General features: G+C 34.6%; 1 protein-coding gene across 8 annotated transcripts in view; it reads right to left on the reverse strand.

Moving 5' to 3' along the window:
• Nucleotides 1-629: 629 nt before the first annotated feature.
• Nucleotides 630-26,383, reverse strand: part of TTLL7 (tubulin tyrosine ligase like 7) — a 196,314-nt gene continuing 170,560 nt past the window's right edge. For 3 of the 8 annotated variants that reach the window (XM_087866046.1, XM_045801920.2, XM_087866048.1), the window contains 2 exons: nucleotides 15,465-15,638; nucleotides 630-5,430 (listed from right to left, as the gene is read on the reverse strand). In XM_087866046.1, coding sequence (XP_087722172.1) covers nucleotides 5,310-5,430; nucleotides 15,465-15,638 — 295 coding nt within the window. In that variant the 3' untranslated portion in view covers nucleotides 630-5,309. The other 5 variants (XM_087866051.1, XR_015726274.1, XR_015726275.1 and 2 more) reach the window with 5 other exon arrangements.

Raw genomic sequence — 26,383 nt, forward strand, 5'->3', positions numbered from 1 at the left:
AATACATATTTTTAAAAGTCAATATTCATACTATGTGGTTGTGAATTCCAAAAACTAAGTCATACATGGCATTAATGTTACTACCGCATGAAAAGACTTTTAACCAAAGTACTTCCTTTCTTTAAAGGAAGAATATTTTCACTTCTTTCTATAGAAACATCTTAAAAAACAATGGTATGAACAGCAATGAGACTAGGATATGCTTCTTACTGAGGCATAGTATGATGTTTAACAATGATAAAACTATAAATTTCTATGAAAAATGAAAGTCATAACTAAGATACTGACATAATTCTATTCAGATTAGTAATACTGTTGTTATAGTCAGTGAATCTAGAGAGAGATAAAAGTGTCATTTCTAAATTTTAAAAAGGTCTGCCTTTCAGCTAACTAGGAGAAAAATTGACACCAATTTTGTTTACTCAACCTGACTTTAATAGCAGTGAAAGTTATCCCCATAGTGCTATTGCTGTCTGCACAGCAGAAGAAAATTACTGTGAAAACATATTTCATCACCTGAAAGCTTAATTAGAACCAATCTCCTCTACTACTAAAAAGTATGTGTGTGTGTGTCTGTGTGTCTGTGTGTGTGTGTGTGTGTAAGACAGAAATAACCATTTGATGACATGTTGTTGCTTTCTTATGTTAAACATTTTTTATTATAGTAATTGAAATAACTTCACCATACAGATATCACATGCTGAAGCATGACAATGCAATATTAATTGCACATTGTGTTGACATTTCAAGCATATTTTCTATAACAACATTTGCATTCATATACAGGTAGTAAACACATGGGGATAATTTGAGTCATGATTCATGGTAGCAAATGTATTGCTTTCAAGCTAATCTTGAAACCCAGAATCTTCAACAAATCTATAAAGAGTTGATATTGTAGCATGTACAGTAGTAATTATACGAACCAACCAGCTCAGGACCAAGAACTGCCATTGTTAAACTTTGAAAGAAAAATATCAGCATTATCTGATTACTTTGCAAGGTAAGTCTTCTTATTAATTTAAAAAATATTAGTCTATTGAGCAATGACTTTACCAATAGTTTTCAAGTTAGTGGTGGGGATAAAATAAAAGTTTTATGTAGCCCTTCTGAGACAATACAGCCCAGTTAATACAAAATATGGTACCTGAATAGTTTTTCTTTAATATACCATATACCCACTTATGACAAGGCAAAAAATCACCAAGAGAAGGGCAGCAATCTCAAAGAGTGCAGTAAGTTTTCATATACGACTTTTGGGTTGTTAGACTGTTATTTGTAGCCATGTATCTTGGTTCAAATAGTCTAGACAATTAATGTTTTTAGGCATAGAAACTTGGTTCCTAAAAGTCTCAGCAGACACACTGAACTTGATCTAATAACACATTTTATCTAAGTTTTATTGTTGTTGAGGTAAAAATACACCACCATAAAACGCAAGGAAAAACCAACATTTAAAAGGCAGGATTTATCCTTTCTGGACTTTGTTGATCAAAGGTCAAAACTTCAAAGGTTAAAGTGAAGAAGAGGAGGAGGATGTGAAGGAAGGAAAAAAGGAAGAAAGAAAAAGCAGTGTAAGGAATAAAATTTTGATCATGAATATATTTCCAAATTTTTTATTTATTTGTAAATAGTATTAACCCAAAATATTTAGATAACTAATTCAGAACTTGAAAACATAAATTTCTCAATTTAAAGAGCAAAGCCAATTTTCAAAATCATTAGATTACAGCAACACAACTAACTGAAGTTACACTTTTTATTGCTTAACCCTTAGAACCAGGTAACCTAAGACTCAAAATGTAAATTAGCATTACAGAACAGAAAAGGAAGGTATTTTCTGTCACTCTTCTCGAGGTAATTGCTATTATTTTTTAAAGAAAACACATTTAAGAATGAATCAGTGCTTTGCAGAAACCTAGAAATAATAGAGTTTATGCAACTATCAATTTTTTGGTACATTTGAAAAGGCCAAATATGTGTATGTTTAGATTTAAAAAGAATTTTTACATAGAATGGCTTTGACATGCTAAAGATGAAAGCATTTGGATTAATTTATATTAAAATGTGAAATTTCAAGTTAGATAACAAAATTCTACACTCATATGTTTTCCAAATTAAAAAGAGAATTAGAATGGAGTCCTTGATGTCTAGAAGCCTCTATCATCCAGTTGTCTGTAAATATTCCTTAAAAGAAAGTTGCGGGGGGGTTTTGTTTGTTTGCTTGTCTGAGTTTGGTTCATTTTAGTTTTAGGGAGGAGGAATTAGTAGGCTATTTTTGTGTATTCAGACCTAATTTAGACATATGAAAAAATCTGTATAAATCTTTGCATCTGGCAGAGGTTATTTCCATATTTGATCCTGTTATAACTTCGTTTTTATACATGCAAGGTAAATGAAATGCTAGTAAAATAAAATTTGTTGCTAGTAAAAATAAACATAATATGAATCACAACAGTTCCTTCAACAGATTACATAAATGGTAACTAATTACAATGCTGGATAATTAAAGTGAAAACAAATCTGCCATCTCATACCATGTTCATAGATGAGATTTAAAACAAAGGTTGCTTTTTATATAATTCTGGAAATCACTGCAATCATATACAGTTCTGGAAAGCATTCCAATCTTAGATTTACAGAATGAGTAGGGATATGGGTTTTTTTTTATAACAGAATAAAAATACACTTTAATCTTAAGTAAACCAAATTCCCTATTAAAATTCCTGGTAATATTGAATAACTTCTGAAGTTTTTCAAGTAAAGTTACTTTCTCTTCTGGAAGAGAGAATCAGACCCGTACTATCACTTATATTGATATGTTTTCACCTTACAAATAAAAAAATTATAATAAAAACTAAGGAATATTTTATACCTCTAAAACATTTCTATGGCCTCAAGAGACTTTCATGGTTTACTACTGAATCTTCTCTTCTTAGTTTCTCATTAGGGAATAAGCACTATAGCAACCATAGTCTACAGCACACCAGGTAATATATATAAATAATGAGCACATGGCTTTTATTCACAACTTTATCACATCAAACTAGATCAGTATAAATATGCAAATGTGAGCAAGAAAATTCTAGTGCTCAAAAAAAGCCAGATGTAAGTAGCTAGAGAAATGAAATTTGTTCATTAATTAGTTGGGTAGTTTCACACATTTTAACTTATTTTTCAAAGGTTCTTCAAGAGTGTGTGTGTGTGTGTGTGTGTGTGTGCGTGTGTGTGTGTTTTCTAGGGGGAGAGGGTTCATCCCCATGTTGAACATTCTTCTTTTTTGTTTTAAATGAAAATTTCACTCTTTTATCACTAAAGACAGAAGTCCCAAAGCACCCACTCTAGCATACTAAATAACCATTTTGATTTAAATTAATACAAGTGAGTGACCAACAAACTGGATAGATATCAAATACCAGACACTTGAAATTATGTATCATTCATGGATAGATCATGAACTTAAAAGAAAAATTATTTAAAATACTTCATGAAAAGACCTACTTGCTTATCACTCTTACAATAATCTTGTAATATTCCAATTTTTGCATTATTTATTCTAAGAAATCTGTAATATATTTGAGAATTCACAAAATGGAGTCACAAACACTCAGAGTTACACTGTAATTTCCTTTATCCTGACATCCTTATCCTCTTTTTCCCCAAAGACAGTAACAAATTCTTCTTTGGGATGCATTTAGCAAGGAAAAGTATCTATTGGAATACGGATGTTAAGTAGTCATAAAGAATCAAGTAGTGATAATTTAAGGGAAGACATGTTTTAGCCTATCACAGCCTCAGAATGTGGCTTTAAAAGCAAAATATATCTAACTTACAACTTTAGGTTGCCAATTATCCTTTTTTGCAAATTAAACTAGGACAGTTTGCTTCTCTTGGTTCTCCTGCTTTGAGGCCATTTCTTGATTTATTGGAAGTAGTTTCTAGGATAATAAAAGGTAAAACATTCCTAAATTTTGCCTATAATTAGCATCTATGAGAAAATAAGACTGTTGGGAGAAGTTTAAACAAACTGCTGAAAGATGAATATTGTAATTTCTAAGGATTTCCATGTCAATGATAGTGCTGTTTATATTTTTATAGAAAGCTGAAAGCTCACTCATTGTTTTTGAAACTATAAGCAAGAAAAGGAAGTAAATTGCTATGAAATGTATGCATAATAACTTCAGACACAAAGAAAACTTCATCCTCTATTTTGATTTTAGAAAATTCTCGAGGGTACATCCATGACTAATAATATCTAGTAATCAGAATCTTCTATTTGCAATAATTAGATTATTTTCGATGCTGCAGTGTGAAACTCTATATTAGACTTTACAATGTAAGTTGGTCTCAACATTAAGAGACTTACCAAATAAGTGTGAGACATTATCCTATCACACCAAAATGAGTTTGAAATGTCAACTCTTCTACTTCTGAAGAACAGAAGAAATTGTATTTGACCATATGTACCCATTGGAGATATACTTTCAAATAAAAGTGAGTGGTATGAAATATGAAAATCAGATGGAAAGATTTTATTATTACCATCATGTTCTGTTCCTTTATGTGACTCCCAATGAAAAGTAGAAAATAAAAGCTAGTTCACGTTTTGTTTACTTTTAACTCACTGGATTGTCTTCCATTTTAGGTCACTGTATGATCTTACTAAAGCCTTACTGAAAATGTACATTATCACAAGTAGCTAAATTTCCACACAGAGGAATAAAAATATTGGGAAAATCAGGTTGAGATTTTTATAGTACTCTGCACTGTGCTATAGTAATGATAAACCCGTTTCACATTTAATCCTATCATCAAGCAACACCAGGCTTCTCGCTTTGTTTTTCATTTGAAATGGCTACTATATATAAGAGAATTAATAAGGTATTATACTATTAATGCTTTTTCAAGTCAAAAGAAGTGTTATCTAGAAAATAATTTAACATTGAAATGGGATCTTCAAGATCAATTCTGTTTTATATACTCTGCAGCAAAAATAACATTTCTAGTAGGAAGGTATTAATTATAAACCTAGCAAATTCTAGACATTCACATATTTGTGTAAACAATTTAACATGGTTTATTACATTTCCAGAAAGGTTAAGTCTTATATCCAGTTTTCTGCTAATTCTTCTTTCATATATTATAATAAATATATATGTGTTATTTGAGTGCACGTGTATATATTTTCACACATATATGTCATATATACATAAAACAGCACTTAATGGTCACTTTCTTTGCATGTTTAAATTGAAGGGAAAAAAATGAATTGCTATTATGCATAATCCATGGCAATCTTCCTTTCTGTTTCACAAATGGCCATATCGGGATGTAAACAAAACATTGGAGCGAGTCATTCCAGGTGAACTGTATTTCAAGGTGTAGGCTGGTGTTCTCATGAAGAATTGTGTACTTCCTGGTAATAAATACCTACAAATGACAGTTAAAAAATTATACTTTACAAACAAGTTAATATTAACATCTCTCACTAAAGTGTTCTGTGGTTAATAATTTATATATGCTACACGAGAAGCAATACTGTAACAATGCATCCTACGTTGAAAAATGTTCTCTCCCAGACTGAGGTGGGAAGGTGGAAGATGGTCATAAAAGCCTCACCTAAAGAGCTGAATACAGATGCAACTATGATCTTAGTATCCCAAGACATCCCATAAAGAGCCATTATACTCACATGCTAGGAAACTATTTCCATGGCTCATGTTAATTTGAAATTCATCATTAATCTCTATAAATAATATGTGAAACCAGTCAAATATTTCTTAAAAACATGTGATATGAGAATTTGGCTGGCCACATTACCAATAATTGTTTGTTTCAAGGATGTTGGAACCATTAATTATAATTTAATAATATTTCATCAATATATTATGACTATAGGTAATCTAAGAGAAAAAGTTAAAGGCTAAAAGTCATAATTATAAAATTTATATTCATAGACCACATGGTTCTTATAACAGAACACCAGAAACAATCATGATCACAGGTTACATGCAATCCTTGAAGCCAAATGTATTTCAGAATACATGAATTTTCCAGATTTTAGAATGATATACTGTATATACCATATATAATATAATATCTCCATCGGGGCCTTGACGCAGCATCCTGAAATCAAACCATTAATATTTCTGTAGTGAAACATATGAATACTCACAATAGATAGGATGAAAATAATTAATAACTTCATGCCAATTCAGGTCAGGTCATATTTGCCAATAAAAAGGTTACTCTTCCTTTCTTTTTAGTTTTCAGAGATTTGAGAATAAGAAATTGTAAATAAGAACGTGCACCTGTATAATTTGTTTCTCTCTGGAAAAACTTTGATTAGCATTAGGCCACTCCAATCTATATATCTAGAGAAAAATGGAAATCCACAAGGAAATCCACATGAGCAAATGTAAATAAACATTACTATTAAAAGTATAAATCTTGGTAATGACGAGAAGGACATGCTATAAAGTCAGGACAAAGACATATATGAGGAATTTCCAAAACCAGAGGCAGCAATAGAAGGAGATTTGACATTTTTGAAAAAATAAACAATGGTAGAGCATCAACTCATTTATTTTTTCCACTTTACATTAGAATCTTCCAGCAACAGTATCATACTTCCATAGACACGCAAAGAAATCAAAGGCCAAGAGTACTATTAGCTACCTATTCTACATTAAATAATGTTGATAGCTACTATACCTCCATGCCAATGGAAAGTTACATTTATAGTTGTGTTATATAAATTTTATAGAAGAATATGAACTCAGTATGATCAAGTTGCATATGGCATTCAGATTAAAATGGAAGAATTCTCCATAACATCCATAAACATCATTTTATCATGAATGATCTAATAATATCTTCTAAATCTATTACCTAGTAGCACAAACTATAAATAATTGCTCAAATCATTAAGTTAATAGAGCAGTAAAATAATACACAACAAACCAAATTAAATCAAAATTGCACAATGGGTGATGAATAATGAAACAATTGATTTCTCACATCACAGATTATATAAATTATTTTCTTAATATCACTAGGGTAATTTATATGGATTAATTATTATGTCAAGAGCTAGTGGAGTCATGATGATTAATCTGATATCTTCTGTCATGAAAAGGCTCCCTTCCTATCTAAGACAAAGGTGTGAAAGAAAATAAGGTGTTTGATCAAAACCCACTGCTTTTTATTAGTTGAGAGTTATTCTACCTTCTATTGAAAATGCATTCTGATTATATTGATAATTATCAGAGTACACAATAACTTCTACCAACTTCCTTTTGAAGAACTTCCAAGCAATAGTTACTACTGACATTACAATAACATTCACATATCCTTTTGAGTTAAAGATCTCCAGTCCACAGAGGAAAAATACAAGCACAAAATCCAGGGTTACAGCTAACCTATACTATTTTATTTAACACTATGTAATACTTAGTGTTTTCTATGTGCTCAGCACTATTCTAATTGCTTTATAAATACTAGCTCATTTATTCTCATAACAGTTCCATACAGTAGATATGACTGTGTGCTTCATGTTATAGATGTGCACACTGGAGCATACAGGGCTCAAATGTCTTGCCCACAGTTACACAGCTAGTAAATGGCAGAGCTCGGCCTCAGACCCATGTGCGCCAACTCCAGAATCAGTGCTCCTAGTAACTGTACTATTTTGTCATTTCTCTGTATGAATCTCAGTTTTAAAACTAATGGATATGATGATTATATTCATTTTTTTCAAAACTACAAAGTATAAAATAACCTAGAAAGTAGAAGAAGATTGTACCTCCACAAACTAAACTTTTTAAAAGAAGCAGAAAAGGCTATAAAATGAAACTTTGGTGAAGAAAAAGTTCAGTATGAACTAAAAAAAGCATATGAAATCACATTGGAAGAAACTTTGTTTCCCTAAAGCAAGTGCTGTGGGCTATTTTAAAGCTTTACAGGGAAACAACAGATTATTTGCCTTAATATCTCCATTAATATCTCTTGGGACATCCCACACTAGTTGAACATCAAAGATTATGCTTGAAATGTTCTTTGCAATGAAATTAAATAATACAATTTGATTGTTTTTAGCCAGAAGAGTATCTCTGAGAAGTACACTTATAGACTATGTATCTAAAGAGTGTGTTAAAGCACCAAAAACTGTGAAAAGTTTACAGCTTTACCTTTATTCTATCTTACTCTCGATGTACAAAATAGTTAACTTGTAGGTACCAAGGAGAACTACCCCAGACTACCCTCACTCCTCATCACTGACACTAGGTGTACACCACCTCACATGTCCATCACATAGACATAAAACATGCCTTTGTCCAAGTCCTACTTGATGTAGAATTGGTCTGTCATGTACCAACTTCTTCCTGACCATGGAGGATCTCTATAACATGAGCATTTCAAGACCGGTAGGGAATTAGCCTTGAAAACTTAAGCTACACCCACCTTCTGAGATTTTCCTGGGGTAAGATCAGTACCCCTGAGACCCCCAAAATAAACTCAGCTTCCTGGTTTGGGGAACAAAGGTAAATAAAGTTCATCATAATATTTATCCTATGTTTTAAATTTTTTTCTACTGTGGTATAATATATATACCATGAAACTTACTAGTTTTATTATTTTTAAGTGTACAAATCAGGGCATTAAGTACATTCACAATGCTGTGTAACCATCACCACAATCTGGTTCAGAACGTTTTCATCCCAAACAGAAACTCTTTGCCCACTGAACACTAAATCCCCATTTCCTCCTCCCCATTCCCTGGTAAGCTCTATTCTACTTTCTGTCTCTATGAATTTGTCTACTCTAGATACCTCATATATAGTGGAATCATATAACATATTTTGTCCTTTTGTGTCTGGCTTATTTAATTAGCATGATTTCAAGGTTCATCCATGTTGTAGCATGTGTCAGAATTTTTTCCTCTTATACAGACTGAATACTATTTCATTGTATGTCTATATCACCTTGCGTTTATCCATTCATCTGTTGGTGGACACCTGAGTTGTTTCCACCTTTGGGCTATAGTGAATAATGTTGCTATAAACACTGTTGTGCAAGCATCTCTTTGAGTCCTTGTTTTCAATTCTTCTGGGTCTACAGCAGGAGTGAAACTGCTGGGACACATGGCAATTCTATCTTTAACTTTTTGAGGAACTACCAAACTTTTCCATAGCAGCCACATCATCCCACATTCTGAGATAGTGAGTGCCGAGCATGAGGATTCCAACTTCTCAATATCCTCACTGACACTTATTTCACATTTGGAGGATAAAGCCATCCTAGTGAGTGTGGATTTTCCCTTTAACTTTGATTTGGGCTACAGGTTGGGGGAAGCTCTAGTTTCAAGTCCCATCTCTGCCATAGCTAGCAATGTGGATTTGGAGAAGTCATTTAACCTCTTTGGTCCTCGGTTTTCAGTTTTCTCATCTGTGAAGAGAGTCCGGTAGTTTCTGCCATGCCTGGCTCACAGGGCATAGAGCCAATGAAATAGTGCACAAGGGTGAAATATTATTTATGTGTTATGAACATCAGCCTCAGGAGGGAAGACCATCCCTGTTCTGAAATAGATGTTTCAAGCTATCATAGCGTAGGGCCATAATGGTACCACTATTTAACTCAATTGTATAGTACACATTTGAAAGTGCATAAAATATAAATGTCCAGCTTAATGAATATTATAAAATGATTACGTGTGTAGCTGCTACCCAGGTTAAATAAATGAATATTCCTAGCACCCCCGAGTCCTCTATTACAGCACCCTCCCATTTTTCCAATATCTTCCCCATTTTTTTATAGAATGCTCAGTTTTTTTGTAGGAGTTCTTATACAACCTAAGAATCTTATGTAGGTTATATGGGTGGCAAATACTTTCTTCCATTCACTGGCTTGCTTTTTCACCCTCTTAACAGGGTCTTCGAATGAATAAATATTCTATTTTTAATGTAGTAAAATTCATCTTTTCATTTATGATCTGCATTTTTGGTCCTATTTTTTAATAATCTTTGCATACCTCAAAGTCATGAAAATATTCCCCTGCATTATCTTCTGTAATCTTTAGTTTTGCCTTTCACATCTGTGCAGTCAATTCATTGGAGACGATTTTGCGTATGGTGTAGGTAAACTCAAGTTTCCTTTTTTTATTATTATTATTTAGAAACCCAATTGTCTCAGCACCATTTTTTAAAACAAATTTCTTTTTCCCATTTGTCATAAATCAAATGTACCTCTTTTTCTCATAAACTAACTCTCTATATACACCTGGGTCTACTTACATGACTTTTCTGAATGGTTTCATTGGTCTGTCTATCCTTTTGACAATATTACACCATCTTAAATTACTTTAACGTATTATAAGTCTCAGTACACAACAGTTAATAAATCCTACCATTTTATTTTTCTATTTCAAGAGTGTCTTATCTATTCTTGGCCCTTTGCTTTTCTGTATAAATATTAGAACAAGCTTTGGTCAAAGACTGTGCCTTCCCCCCAAAATTTGTTCAGATTTATATTATGATTACATTGAATTTAGAGATGTTCAGAACTATTTAAGAGCTGACATTTGATGATACTGATCCAATGATGAATAAGGTATATCTTCCCATTTTTTACATTTTCCTACATAAAAGTCTTGCACATTTTTGTTACATTTATTACTAAGTATTAACTATTCTTTGATGCTACTGAAAATGATATCATACCTAAAATTTCATATTCTAGCTGTTTGCTGTTGATATAGGAAAAAAAACAATTGATTTTCTTATCTTGACCTTATTTCATTAAACTTGTTAAATTTACTTAATAATTTATCTAGATTTATTTAGATTTCTAAGAACACAATCATATCCATTGGTAAAGAGTTTCAGTTTAGTGCCTTTTCTTTTGCATGCCTCATTGAACCAACTAGGACCTTTGCTACAATGTTAAATAGAAGTAGTAGTAACAAGCAATCATGTCTTGTTCCTCATCTCAGAAGGAAAGCCTTCAACATTTCATCATTAGGTATGTTTGTTGTAGGTTTTGTGTAGTTATTCTTTATTAGATTAAGGAATTTCCCTTTTGTTTCCAGCTTGTTAAACATTTTTTAAAAACATGTATACTGAATTCTAACAAGTGATTTATCTATATCTTTTGAAATGATCTTTTATTCTATTAAAATCCCATTGATCACTTTTTAATGTTATCGCACCCTTAAATTGATGCACTAAACAGAAGTGGTCATAATACATTATTCAATTTGAAGTTCCTGGGTTCATTTTGCTGATATTTCATTTAAGACTTTTGCTTCTGTGTTCAGGAGTAACACTGAACTTTCACTATCCTTTAACATAATGTCTTGGTTAGGTTTTAGTACCAAAGGTATGGGGGCTTCATTAAACAAGGTGGAGAATGTCCCCTCCTTTTCTTTTCTCTGGATAGGTTTAATAGAATTGAATAGTGAAGACCTGTGAATCTGGAATTATCTTTGTGAGAGGGTTTTTAATTACTGATTCAATTTCTTCAATAGTTAAGACTAATTAGTCTCTTATTTATAGGACTTTTTAACAAGAAGTTTTGTCATTTTTGGAAATATATGTTCTTCCAGGAATTTGTTAACTTAATCTAAATCACCAAGTTTATCAGCATGAAATTGTTCATATTTTCTTATAAAATTTTCAATGTTTGTAGGATCTGTAGTGATGTCTCTTTGTTCTTGATGTTAACTATTTTCTTTCATATTCTTGATCAGTCACACCAGTTGTTTATCAATTTTATTAATCTTTTCAAAAACATATTTTTGGCCATGTTGATCTTCTTTATTCTGTTTGTTACATTATATTATTAATTTCTGCTGTCATTTTTATTTCCTTTCTGTACATTCTTTGGGTTTATTTTAATGTCATTTTGTCACTTTTCAAAATGGTTGCTGATGTCATTTAATTTTTGCCTTTCCTCTTGCCTAATATGTTCATGTAAGTCTATAAATATGCCTATAGCAATGATTTGTCTACATACTACAATTTTTTGTTTGTAATATTTGTGTTATCATCCAGTTCAAAATATTTTGTTACATCCATTATGATTTCTTTGATTCATGAGGTAATTAAAAGTATATTTTTTATCCTTCCAAATATGGATATTCCAATTATATTTTTTGCTTTTGTTTTCTAACTTAATGGCATGGGGTCAGGAAAAAAAACCCTCTGTACGACTTAAGTCTTCTGAAATTTGTTGAAATATGTTTTATTATTGTACTATCTGATTGACTTTTGTAGAAGTTCCCAGTGTGCTTGGTGTTTTATATTCTGAGATCCTTTGATTCACTTCTATATATGATGGTTAGGTGTGTTAACTTTATTGTTGAAATGTTCTATATCTTTAATATATATATATATATATATATATATATATATATATATATATATATATATCTTCATCTACAGTTTGTAGATTTGTCTGTTTTTCCTTGTAATTCTGCTAACTTTTGCCTTGCAAAACATTGAGAACACTGTTACTCCTAGGAATCTAGAGTGTTCACCAACATCCCCATCTTTGGCAGGTCTTGAACTACCTTTTCCCTTAGGTCCATGAATCTATCAAAAGTATTAGTCAGTACTAACAAGCGCTCACTAAGTACCTGATTAACTCTCCACTGTCTTCAAGCAAAGGTTTTGGTATTTTGTCTAACTTTCCTAGTTGTCATTAAAGGGAGGATTTGTCCAAAAGTCTAGTGCTCTATTACCAAAGGCAGAAGTTTGAACTCAGTGGTTTTTAAAAATGTTTTCAACCATGAAACCCATTATGAAATGAGCTTATATGGAAGTTGAGTACATGAAATACAGAAACACAGAGATGTTGATGATACAAAGTATTTGGAGATCCCAAAGCTTCCCAAATAAGTGTAGTTAAAGTATTGAGCTGGTCCCAAGAACTCTAGTAACATGGAGATATTTGTGTATCTCAACCCATCTGGGTTTATATATCAGTCTATTTGCCTAATTATGAGTCTACCTCTGAGAAATGGCTTTCCACCTGGTGTGCCTATTATTATTTTTCTAAGACTTCAAGATTCAAAGCTACTCTGTTCCATGGAATGGGTGGCATGTACACTTTAAAGTCTCTTTAGAAAGATCATGCAGATCTTTGGTCAAGATAAATGTGGTCCATAAACCTGACTGATGTTATCACTATTTTTTTTCTCTTTTAATTTTACAGATAAATTACCTAAATATATATATATCTCCTCATGAAGTATTTAGGCATACCTCATATATTATTTATATTAGGCATATATATTAATTTATAAATATTAATTTATACTTTATTAGGTATACTTCATAAGTGAAATTTATGTATTAATAAATACCAAATTAAGTGACTTCTACATGTAAAGTAAAAAGCTATAGGTTCCTAATTGATAAGGAAAAGAAGATATGGCCAATTTTCACATGTTTTTAAATTAATGTGACATTGACTTGGGTTTTAATAGCTAGATATTAGGAGGACATGTTTATTTCTCTCTCCTCTTTGTGTTTCCAAGTAGAATTTCCACCAAATTTCTGGCCTTTTACCAGAGTGAGTTATCTGATTTTCAGGTTTAAAAGAAGGAACCAGGTATGCTTGGCTATGTCCCTTTCTCTTGTTGGATCAGCCTATCTGTAGAAAGGATGCATTCTTAATTGCTCACTAGCCAATACTAATAGAACTAGATTTTATGGGGTAGTGTTAGTGGAAGGTTTGGGTTGATCTTGCTCTGCCCATGACTGGATCTGTACATTTAATTCTATAATTCAATTTTAGAGAACTCACTTGACTCAAATCTACACCATTTTCCCTCAGTGTAGCTTTACTCAGTAATGAAGCTATATTCAGATGATCATCTGTCTGATTCCTACATTTCTCTCTCTCAAATGGTTCTGAACTTGCGCAGGAATAAAGGGTGTGTTTTACTAACCCCTCTCCCCCCGGAATGCTTATAATCATCATACTGGGGCTATACTGAGTATTTATCAGAAGTCCAGAACTCAAGATTCCAGAGTAGGAATATCTCTTCTGACCACCAGATGGGGAAGAAAATAAAAAGACCTGACACAATTGTAAGGTGTAACTTCTTCCTCCAGAGTGACCTCATTCTATTTTGCCTGCCTACTAAAGTTACGAGAGCCCTCAATAGAAAATGTATTATAAAATCTATAATTGCAAGAGTCACACTAAAGAGTTTAAAACCATCCTTCCTAGACTGGAACTTAAGATTTTCCTGATCATGCTCCCAGAGTATCACTCCTTAAAGCGAAGCCACTTCGTTTATATGTTGTAATGTCTTAATGACGATCATCATTCTTTTAAATCATACAAAAATATTAATGAAAGTAAGTTTTATTTCAATAATTTGCTTCAGTCAAATCATTAAACTGTAGAATATTGCTTTGATATTTACATATTTCAAATATTAATGGCTAGCTTTACCTCTATCATTGTTGTGATCACTCAGCTTCTATTTGCAGGGGGAGAGTTAAAATACATTAGAGGTACCACAATAATATAATGTCAGAATCCAAGACAAACAGATTAAAAATACATCTTTCAACACTTTTTGTGAAATATACTCCAAGTCATTTTGCTGTTGCAGGTCAGTTTTGTAAAAAGTTAGCCTTATTATATACTTCCTATGATCTCTTTAATAAACAGATCAATTTCTGGGTGTTTCAAAAGACAATCCCAGCTATGGTGGTTCTTTTTCCTCACTGCATATTCAACTGTTGGTTGAATGCTATCATCATTTGACTATCACCTAGTTTTTCAAAGTCACCGTTTATTCTCTTCTATCCAGAGTAGTACTGCAACTTATACATACTAAAAATAAAATCACATGTTCATCTTTAATTCTAATGGGCACTATGGTTGCATAGAGAAATGCCAAAACATACTATTTTTTCAATCTGTGTATTTTTGCAGCTTAAAAATATTATTTTTCATGATTTGAAAAACTACCTATTTTAACTGGACAGTATTTATAAAAACACAATTTTTAAATGAAACTTAACAAAATTCACCTCCCATAGATGCTTGTCATGATGAAGGGAGTAAGATTAAACTAAAGGCATCTTCTCAACTTATCAGGCTGAAAGATAAATTTGAAATTTCCCTATTGGTGAAAAAAGTCAAGTTTATGACCATTTTTGGATGCTTTTACTCGGCATTTGAAAGCAAAATTATATAAACCAAATAATCTCATTTCCAAGTAGATTATTTCTGTCACCTTAAGGTTTGTGGTTGCTGTCCTTGTTTGATCCTTTAAAGGTAAAGATGGTGCAAGTTAAAAGTCTTTTGTAGATAACAGCATGTATGAATTTTCGGTCTTTAGCTTTTTCTCTAGCTATATAAATAAAAAGAGACTTTCAATTTCAAACTGTACTGTGGCATTACTTTATATAAAACTCACAAGGTATAGAAATGTAAACAAATACCTGGAATTACCCCAATCAGTACCAATGCCTGAGAGTGATCCTCTTGAGTCAGTTGCATATTTGTAAACCACTAGCAGGCACTGTTTACAAAGTTCGACCAGGCGCTGGCAACACTGGAGCTGCAAAGGGGTCACCACCTCCGGGCTTTTACTGAAAATACTCTCCCAAGAGGATCTGTTGGCATGGAAACAGACATGACCTCGTGTGGCTGTTAAAAATGACAACCGGCCTTATCACTTACCTAGCAACCAACCAATAAGGAAAAGTAGAAATGGACTCAGACATTTGAAGTGACTGCAGATGGTTGAAAGGTACAAAACAAACATATATTTGAAAATTAATCCTTATATTGAGAAACACAACACAGAATTCACATACTATTTGTCTTTAAAGACTTTACTGATGCTAACTGTGGGTAGCTATCAGGGTGGTTTCCCAATACCTCCTAAAAAAATGAGTTACTCTATATTAAGGTATATGTAAAATATTGAGCTTATTTCTCAAACGTTAGATATTCTAAAACTTTAGCTTTCCTAGAAAGCTGTCTTTACCTTTACATTAATAATGACCCCACAAAAGAATTTAAAATTTGCTTTGATTTCATTTGTGGTCTCTCTGTATTAGGAGAATTTAAGCGAATCCCTTGATTATGACCACTCCTCTCAAAACACTTGGAGACGTAATTAAGTCCACGATATTCCTAGGGCACAGGTTCTGTATTCTAGAAGTCATGTTATCTCAGTGAGTACTGCTGACTATAATCACAAAGGTAGTGTCCTTCCTCCTTAAGTGCACTCAGCTTATACTAAACCAGGTAGTAGTACACACTTTCTTGGTAAACGTTGTGTGTGTGTGTGTGTGTGTGTGTGTGTGTGTGTGTGTGTTGAGCACACAGGTAAACAAATACATATAAGTGTACTTATAATTCCTAAATTTACCATAATGATCCAAATCAGGAAACACCTCACCACCCTCCACCACCAGAAAGAGAGAAAGAGAGACAGAGAGAGAGGAAACTTATTTCCTTAGTGTAAATGAAGCTTTTCAAGTCTCAAGGCGAAAGTTTCATTTGAGGCTTGTAATGGTTCAAGTCTCATTTTACATAAACTGATTCACTTAACCCTTAGAGAAAGAAAAGAGTAGATTTTCAGAAAGAAAAAAATATTAAGGAAAATATTTTTCTGAAGAAATGTACTTCCCAATGGGAAATTCGAAGACTCCATTTTCAATCTTCTGTGGATATTTGATATCTTTGGAATTTTTAAAAATGTTTTAGAAACTCAGAAAGGTATTTTTTGGTAGAAAGGGTACTGTTTATTTTTTCAGGAGAAACATGGTCTTAAAAAGATAGCATGTCATCTGTGAATGACAGGTTTTCTCAAAAGGAGTAAGATTCAAATCAGTAGACTGAAAGGAATAAATTTTCTTCCATATTCTGAGATGTTCAGGACTAAACATAATACTGTTTTTATTATTTTAAAAAAGTTATTTTCATTCAAGAAACAGTTAATATGCTAGTAAAAATAGCTCTAAAATAAATTTTAATACTAAATGTAAGAAAAACTGGCTATAATACATATGTGCTTGCATATATCCATATAAACCTATATGTGTGTGTGTGTATAACCAACTTAATTTGATCAAGGAAAATACTGGAGAATACCAATTAATTAGGGAATGTGTTTACAATTAGTATGTCCTAATTTCAAAGCCCTATATGTTTAGGCCCAGAGAAATATAAATTTCATATAAATACAAATACACACAGGAAAACATCCTGTGTTATGACTACCTGCTTAACACTTTCTTCTCCACTGAAATTCTGAGCACTGCTACATCCTCTCCTCTCAATTGGGATATATTTTTATTTTGATCCTTTGGAGCCATTTGATTAGATCCACTATCAAGTTACACACATCATGGTTAATTTTTCTTTTCCTTATTTGGAGTATAGAGGTAAGAAAAGAACAAATAGAATGGAAGAAAGATAAAAGAGCTTCTTCAGTCACACTCTAATTTGATGTAACATTCTAAATACTACGTAAGTTATAATTTGACCAGCTTTGGCTTCTCATTCTCTCATTCTTCTTTAAATATTTAAAATAAACATATGGATCGAAGTCCTTTACCAATTTTTGGTGTGTGTGTTCACCACCCCTAGCCAAAGACCACATTCTACTCTATTAATTCATATTTAAGCGTCAGCACACCACAACTCCGCATTTAAAAAAAAAGAAAATGAACAGGATTTGCTTCATTTGGTACCAGGTTAACTTTTTCTGCACAAAGGAAATCTACCCTTCAAACTGAGTATATTAGAACTATGTCCCTCACCTCCTATCCACCGCCCGGCATAAGTGAGTAAATGTGCTATGCCCCTGTAACACTACAGTATCTCAATTTTCAATACTAACACAGAAATTTTTAAGAAGGTGAAAGGATGTGGAAATAATTTACAATACCAGTGCCTTTATCAAAGAACTCAAGGTTTTATCTGCCTTCTTTCTGAATCTAAATTCCAAAAAAACAGAATTCAAAAAGAAAAATTAAGTGGTTAAAAAGTTCTGTTTGGTACTCCCTAATCCTCAGAGATGTAGAACAGGAAACAACTTTAAATGACACTTTTTAGTAAAATAACAATAAGATACAGAATACTAAATACCTCTGGCAACAAAGGGCAGTTGTCATTAATGAAATCCAGAAACTTGAAAAGCCTCGCATTATCCAGCAATCCAATATTTTTCACCAACTTTCTCATCAAAACATTTAATAAAGCAGTTATCTAAAAAGTAAAACTGATGCATTTCTTTCTCCGTCTCTGGTAGAAGTCCGAATCGATGCCTGAGTGGACCGAAGTTAAGTAGCAGAAAGGAGAAAGGAAAGTAAAAACAAAACAAAGCAAAACAAAACAAAAATTGGACTATACCAACTGGATAAACAGCAACAATGAGCTGAAAAGTACTAACAATGACATATTCAATTGAAAGTGATATGAGAACAGTAAGATTCAGATCATTTTCACCTTGTATGATGCATACATTTTTAAGTAGGAGAGTAAGTCTAGAAGTGGGCTGCTTAGAATATTCCTTACCATTTCTTCTTGCCCAAAGATTATAAAAGAAAAGCTTTTCCATGACAAACTTCTACTGGAAGATGCCTTTGGCTAAAGGGTCCAAACAGATTCTCTTCTTTGGGGCTTACATATCATTGTTTTGAGTGGAAAGAGGACTTTCCCAAACAATGCATTTCTTCTCCCATTTAGCCCCTGCCGCCTCCTCTTTGTTTTACCTGGAAAATTATTCTTCCTCTTCCTACAAGTCTCAGCTGAAATGTTACATCCTTTAGCCACATTTCCTGAGCTCTCAGGCCCGAGTTTTAATGCCATAGCACCTAAACTTCCTATATCCTAGTAAAAGATGGCGGATAGTTTTATTCATGAAAATTTCAAGAGCCATTCTCCTGCAGAGAACACATTCAGAATTAGGAGCATCATGTGATAACAAGAAAAGGTTCCATGTGGTAACAAAGGTCACTGAGCATGGGCTTCAGCAGCCTGAAAGAACGAGAAAGAGGGATAAGGGTGTGTTCTATTTGATGCTTCAGTAAAACCCCTGGGCCAACTCTAGGGAAACCTACCACAAAGATCTACAATATTCTTTGATGTTTCTGGATGTGGACAGGGAGTGGTTTATTTATTTTGTTTTGTTATTGGGGTGTTGACAGGCAGAAGCAAGAATCTAGGTGGCCCAGAGTTATTTGGATTATATTTTTCCAAGATTTACACATAACTGTGAAAGACAGTTGTGCTTTTATTAAAATCATTCCTTTAGAAGTGAGTTAAGAGTAGGTTTTTACCTTGACTACTAGGCAGTTAGGCCAAAGGTTAAAGGAGTATTCATTGACTAGACATAACTCAAAGGATTAATAGAACTATTCTGGCTCCAAACTGGGAATCAAACACACACAACACTATGTGACTTAATTAAATTAAGGAAGCTTAAGAAACCCATTTGTAAGGCTACAAAATAAAATCCAGTGTTAAACTCATCTCTACAGACCACCAAGGTTTTAGAGAAATGGATGGAGAGTGGAGGTCAAATTGGACTCAAAGCTACTCCTGTTCTATTTGCCCAGGTGCAATGGGGCTGGGGATTTGGCTAAGGCTATGGGACTTACATCAAGCAAGCCTGTCAACCACTGGGAATGCTGCTCTGAGGAGAGTCAGTAAAACACACAGTTAAGAGCTTGGGCTGTTGACTCAGACAACCTGGCTCACCTAGTTACTCTAAGAACTTGAGCAAATTACAGGTTCTCTTCATGCTTTAATTTCCTCATCTGTACAATGAGAATAATAATAATAATTTATTCAAAATAATAAAGCGGCAATTATAAGAATATTTAATATGTAAGATAGTATCAGGCATTTAGTTAGTCAAATGCGATTAACTCTCATTATCAATACTAGTAGTAATAGATACCACCAGAGAAATTTAAAGGGAATATTGTCCAAGAAACAAGAGAAAAAGATTCTGAATCAATTAGAATATATTACCAAAATAGATCAGGGAAGAGGAGTCCCAGAGGCAAAGAAGAACCACTTTATGGGAATCGTTAGGGTCTGCAGTTGGAGATTATCTCAGGGACTCAAAACTGCCAGCACCAATTTCAGTAGCAGACTATCTGACATGCTGAAGAACAGACAGAATTCTAACTGATGTGGAGAACAAAGGTAGAAAGAAGTGTAGATTAAATGAAATTTCCTTATAACCAGCAGCCCACTGACAAATACTTGAGGCAAGTAGAGTATGACGTTCCTCCAGGAACTCCCAACTGTCTTAATGCTAATGCTTTGCTAGAGGGAAAAACAACCTTAGCTTGACAATAGCTAGGCCTCCAGGATCCTGTGAGTCTTCTTTAGTATATGAAAATCCTTTTGGAAGCTTCCCTGATCTTTACCTCTCCCAACTCCACAGAATATAATTAATTGCTCCTCACAATACCAGGGCAGCCTTCCTGTCCATGGGCCCTGTCCCCGTGCTTTAATAAAACCATTTTCATGCATCAAACACATCTCAATAATTCTTTCTTGGTCGTTAACTCCAAACCCCAACATTTCCACATCACAACCAATGGATCAACAAACAGAAACAAAATTCCAATTATGAGTCTAGATTGAGAGAACTTCTTCAGAGAACCATCAACTAATGGGCCACAGAATATAGTTCAAATGTTCCACTTAAGTCTCTGTAGAAAATAATTTATAGCCAATATTACTCTCAGATTTTACTACAACCCAGAGCACCTTATAAATTCTTCCTGTTTTTAAACGGCTACTGATAGTAGTGAGAATAAGTCTGAAAATGGTATGAATGAATCGGTACTAGATGACTAGAATATTTAAATGGAGGACATTTGGAGATCATTTCATGTGATAGTCTAAGATTTTACCAAAAAGGGGGATATATTCTGGGTCTTTACACTGGATTTAAATAATGCAAAAAGGATTGGAGGGATGCGGTTGTAGAAAGCAGCCCAGTCAGATACTCAATGACATCAAAAGCTCAGAGGAAGGAAAGAAAACATTTTTAAAATATTTGAAAAATATTGAGTTTGTTTTTCTGGAACAAACTTTAAGTAAAAGAATAATGAGAGAGAAGATTAGAGAAATAAGAAAAAACCAGCATGTTAGATAGTGGTGTCTCTCTAGATAAGAAGTCTAGACTTTAATGATAAATGAGGGAAATCACTACAGATTTTAGGAAATGACCCTAACAGTAGAATAGATATGGAAAACAAAAAAACTAGAGACAAAAATGTCTAGAAATCTATTAATTTTACCTAGTCCTTTTACCAAAAGATTCCTCTCATCTGAAATCCTATAATACTTTATCTAGGTCTCTTTCATAATCATTACTTTTATGTATATTGTATTTCACCTACTAGAAGCAACAGAATTTATTGGTTCACACCATAAACTCTGGGGTGAGGCTCCCTGAGTCCAAATCCCAGTTGCACCAGGATCTTAGTGGCTATCTGGGCCTCAGTCTCCTTATCTACAAAATGGAGATAAATCATAGAACTTGCTCCAAAGTGCTGTTATGCGGATTAAATCACTCAATATACCTAAAGTGCTTAGAATAATGCCTGGCACATAGTACGTAGTATAGCTGTAGCTATTATCATTTTTAAGAGTCTTGAGGGCAGGATCTGTGTCTAAATGAACTCTGTCTCTCCAAAAGTATTTAACACAGTAGTAAGTACTGGATAATTGCTAAGAACAATGAAAAAGAATCTAACGTAGCCGCACTGAGACTGTGACAGAAAAACTAAGAGGATTTAGCAAAGGACTGAATAAAGACTGGGAAGGAGAAGAAAGGTGCAGACGTGCCTGAGATGATCAAAGCTGCAGGACTGGGAGAATAACAATGGGATTAAGGGAAGACCAGAAAGGAAGCGGTTTCTGAAGGAAAAGGAGGTGCAGAATGTTTGGTTTTAGATATCTTAAGGCTAAAGTGACAATGAGTCACAACAGCTTTGGCAGGACTGAAAGTGTGGAGAGGAGCAGAAGCGTAGCCATATTTTGGAAGTCTGTTACATGAAGGCAAGAGCAGAAGAACCTTAAAGATATTGACTTGTAATTGAGATTTTTCATTAAGACTACCTCGGCACGGAGGTGGGGGAGAGAATTCCAAATTCGGGGAGTAGTAGGGGGACCCTGAACTTGCTTTGTCCTTTGAATACAACTAGATTAACCTTCAACTATTTTGAACTACTAGGAAGAGGATCAGACGAGTATGGAAACAACCTGCAGAGTTGGAGCCAGAGAATCTGGCAGAGGCCAGTTTCGGAGCCCTGTGCTGGGGGATTGGGAAGCCGCTCAGCCAGAAGAGGAGGAAGCCGGGTTGGAGGAGCAAAGTCAGGAAGAGGGAGAAAGCTGGAATGATTGCAGCGGTTTGTAACCTCACAGTAAGTCATGGCGAGTGGGTCCCCGGGTTGCTCAGGGAGAGATTGCTCCCCTTCCTGGAGGGCATTTGGAAGAGCTTATGTGTCCTCTCCAGAGACAAAGGGCCAGCTGGGGAGCGTTGAGTGGAGCTCAGCGGAGGCGCCGGAGGGGCTCATAGAGGGCAGAAAACCTCTTAACTTTTTGGTGTGAACCACAATAGGCTTAAACCTCTGTGCGCGCGCCAAATGACCCTTTTGCCGGGACTGACGGAGCGGAGTGCAGACTGGGGCAGATCGTGGATAACGTGGCCGCAGCTTTTTGCTGTCTGCCACAATAGATCGAAGCCTCTGCAATGGCTTTTCCGGGACAAAGGGGAATAGGGGACTGAGTCAAGTGCAGATGGCTGATAACCTGGCTCCAGCTTTTCACTGAGCATTACAATAAACTCTAGCCTCTGAGTGCCCACTGTGCGATGGCTTTTCAGGAACGGGTCGGTGCTGGGCACACCCGAGCCTCCCCACCAAGCAGGCGCACACATTACTAGGCCCTTTAAAACTTGGGAGTTTTGAATCCCAGCCACTGGCCAGAGATAAAATACAGGAGATCTGTGGCTCTGGGTGAGCCAACGACCCAGGGAATAAGCAGGTTAGGGCAGGGAACTGACGGGGGCCCAGGTCACAGGAGATTGCTCACTTCTGTAAGAGGGCCAGCTGAGCAGAAGCTGCCGGGAGTTCTGCTCCACAGGGACAAGAGGATGAGGTGACACCGTATTCTACCTCCTGCACCAACCCTCCCTCCTCCCACGCACGAGCACAAGCTCTGGAGAGAAACACAGCGCCTCTAGTGGAGGCTGGAGTCCCCTACACAAAACCCCACCCCTCTGACCTGGCAGGAGCATCTTTAGGGAGCAAGCCAGCTTGTGAACCAGCACAGCAGGCCTCTCCCTCAGAAGACCAAGACAAACCCCCACATCTGCCAAGTCTACTGATTAAAGAAAGCTGCAAAACATCACTTTCTGGCTCAACTTCACAAACAAATTAAAGCATACCTAGTTAAAGGAACAAACACTCCCCACTACAAGCAAGGAGGAACTATGTAGAGGAAGGACCAGGGGGAAAAAGCAGCCAAAACACAACAGCAGAGTGTACACAGCATACATCACAATCACTCCCTGAAGATATTGTTGTTGTTATTGTTGATATTATTGTTGCTGTTTTGCTGGAGTTTGTTTCTATTTCCTTGTTTTTTTCTTTTTTTTTCTTCTTTTTTTTTTCTTTCCTCCTTTCTTTTCTGGACAAAATGACTAGAAGAAGAAATTCACAGCACAAGAAAGAACCAGAGGTAGTGCTTTGCCAAAGATTTAATCAATACGGATATAAGTAAGATGGTGGAACTAGAATTCAAAACGATTATAAAGATTCTATCTGGTCTTGAAAAAAGCATAAAAGACATTAGAGAATCCCTTACTACAGAAATAAAAGAACTAAAATCTAATTGGACCAAAATTAAAAATGCTATTACTGAGATGCAGTAAAAAATGGAGGTTCTAACTGCTGTGTAAATGAGGCAGAAGAGAGGGTCAGTGATTCAGAAGACAAAACGGTGGAAAGTAACGAAGCTGAGAAAAAGAGAGGAAAACAACTACTGGATCATGAGGGGAGACTTAGAAATCAGTGATACCATAAAGTGCAATAATATTCAAATAATAGGGGTGCCAGAAGATAAGGAAAGGAGGGGCAGGTTTATTTGAACAAATTATAGCTGAGAATTTCCCTAATCTAGGGAAGGAAACAAGCATTCAAGTCCAGAAAGCACAGACAACCCCCATCAAAATCAATAAAAATAGGTCAACACCCCAACATATAATAGTGAAGACTGAAAATTTCAGAGATAAAGAGAAAATCCTGAAAGCAGCTCAAGACAAAAGGTGCTTAACCTACAAGGGTAGAAGCATAAGGCTGGCAGCAAACCTGTTCACAGAGACCTGGCAGGCCAGAAAGGAGAGGTATGATTTATTCAAAGCACTAAACAAGAAAAATATGCAGCAAAGAATACTTTATCCAGCAAGGCTGTCATTCAAAATGGAAGGAGAGATAAAGAGCTTCCAGGACAAATGGAAAATAAAAGAATTTGTGATCAGTAAACCAGGCCTGCAAGAAATATTAAAGGGGATCCTTTGAGCGAAGAGAGATCCCAAAAGTAACAAAGACCAGAAAGGAACAGAGACAATCTACAGAAACAGAAACTTTACAGGTAATACAATGGCACCAAATTTATATCTTTCAATAATTCCTCTGAATGGAAATGGACTAAAAGCTCCAATTGAAAAACACAGGATACCAGATTGGATTAAAAAAAAAGACCCATCGATATGCTGTCTACAAGAGAACCAAAGATACCTCCAGATTGAAAGTGAGGGGATGGAGAATCATTTATCATGCTAATGGACATCAAAAGAAAGCTGGGGTAGCAATCCTTATATCAGACAAATTAGATTTTAAGCCAAAGACTGTAATAAGGAATGAAGAGGACATTATATCATGATTAAAGGGTCTATCCAACAAGAAGATCTAACAATTATAAATATTTATACTCCTGACTTGGGAGCAGCTAATTATATAAACCAACTAATAACAAAATTAAGGAAACACATTGATGATAATACAGTAATAGTAGGGGACTTTAATACCCCACTCAAAGCAATGGACGGATCATCTAAGCAGAATATCAACAAGCAAACAAGGGCTTTGAATGACACATTAGACCAGATGGACTTCACAGATATAATCAGAATATTCCATCATAAAGCAACAGAATACGCATTCTTCTCAAGTACACATGGAACATTCCCTAGAATAGATCACATACTGGCTCACAAACTGGGTCTCAACTGGTACCAAAAGATTGGGATTATTCCCTGCATAGTCTCAGACCACGATGCTTTAAAACTTGAACTCAATCACAAGAGAAAATTTGGAAGTAACACAAATACATGGAGGTTAAAGAGCATCCTACTAAAGAATAAATGGGTCAACCAGGAAATTAAAGAAAAATTTTAAAAATTCATGGAAGCAAATGAAAATGAAAACACAAAAGTTCAGAACCTTTGGGATGCACCAAAGGTGGTCCTAGGAGGGAAATATACAGAAAACAGGCCTTTCTCAAGAAACAAGAAAAGTCTCAAATACACAAGCTAACCTTACACCTAAAGGAGCTAGAAAAGAAAAAAAAAACCAAAACAGCAAATAAAGGCTAAACCCAGCAGGAGAAAGATTAGAGCAGAAATCAATGAAATAGAAACCAAAAGAACAGTATCAACGAAACTAGGAGTCAGTTCTTTGAAAGAATTAATAAGATTGATAAACCCCTAGCCAGACTTATCAAAAAGAAAAGAGAAAGGACCCAAATTAATAAAATCATGAGTGAAAGAGGAGAGATCACAACTAATGCCGAAGAAATACAAACAATTCTATGAATATATTATGATCAACTATATACCAACTAATTAGGCAATCTGGAAGAAAAGGATGCATTCCTAGAAACATATAAACTACCAAAACTAAACCAAGAAGAAAAGAAAACCTGAAAACACCCATAACCATCAAGGAAATTGAAGCAGTAATCAAAAATCTCTCAGCAAACAAGAGCCACATGGCTTCCCAGGGGAATTCTACCAAACAATTAAAGAATCAATATCTATTTTTCTGAAGCTATTGGCATCAGAGCCACATGGCTTCCCAGGGGATTCTACCAAACAATTAAAGAATCAATATCTATTTTTCTGAAGCTATTTCAAAAAATAGAAATGGAAGGAAACTCCCAAACTTATTCTGTGTGGCCAGCATTACTTTGATCCCCAAACCAGACAAAGACCCCACCAAAAAGAATTACAGACCAATATCCTTGATGAACATGGATGCCAAAATTCTCACCAAGATACTAGTCAATAGGATCCAACAGTACATTAAAAGGATTA

The sequence above is a fragment of the Ursus americanus genome, chromosome 12 (assembly GCF_024610735.1).
Source record: "Ursus americanus isolate L20-20 chromosome 12, mUrsAme1.1.p, whole genome shotgun sequence".
NCBI classification, from domain to species: Eukaryota; Metazoa; Chordata; class Mammalia; order Carnivora; family Ursidae; genus Ursus; species Ursus americanus.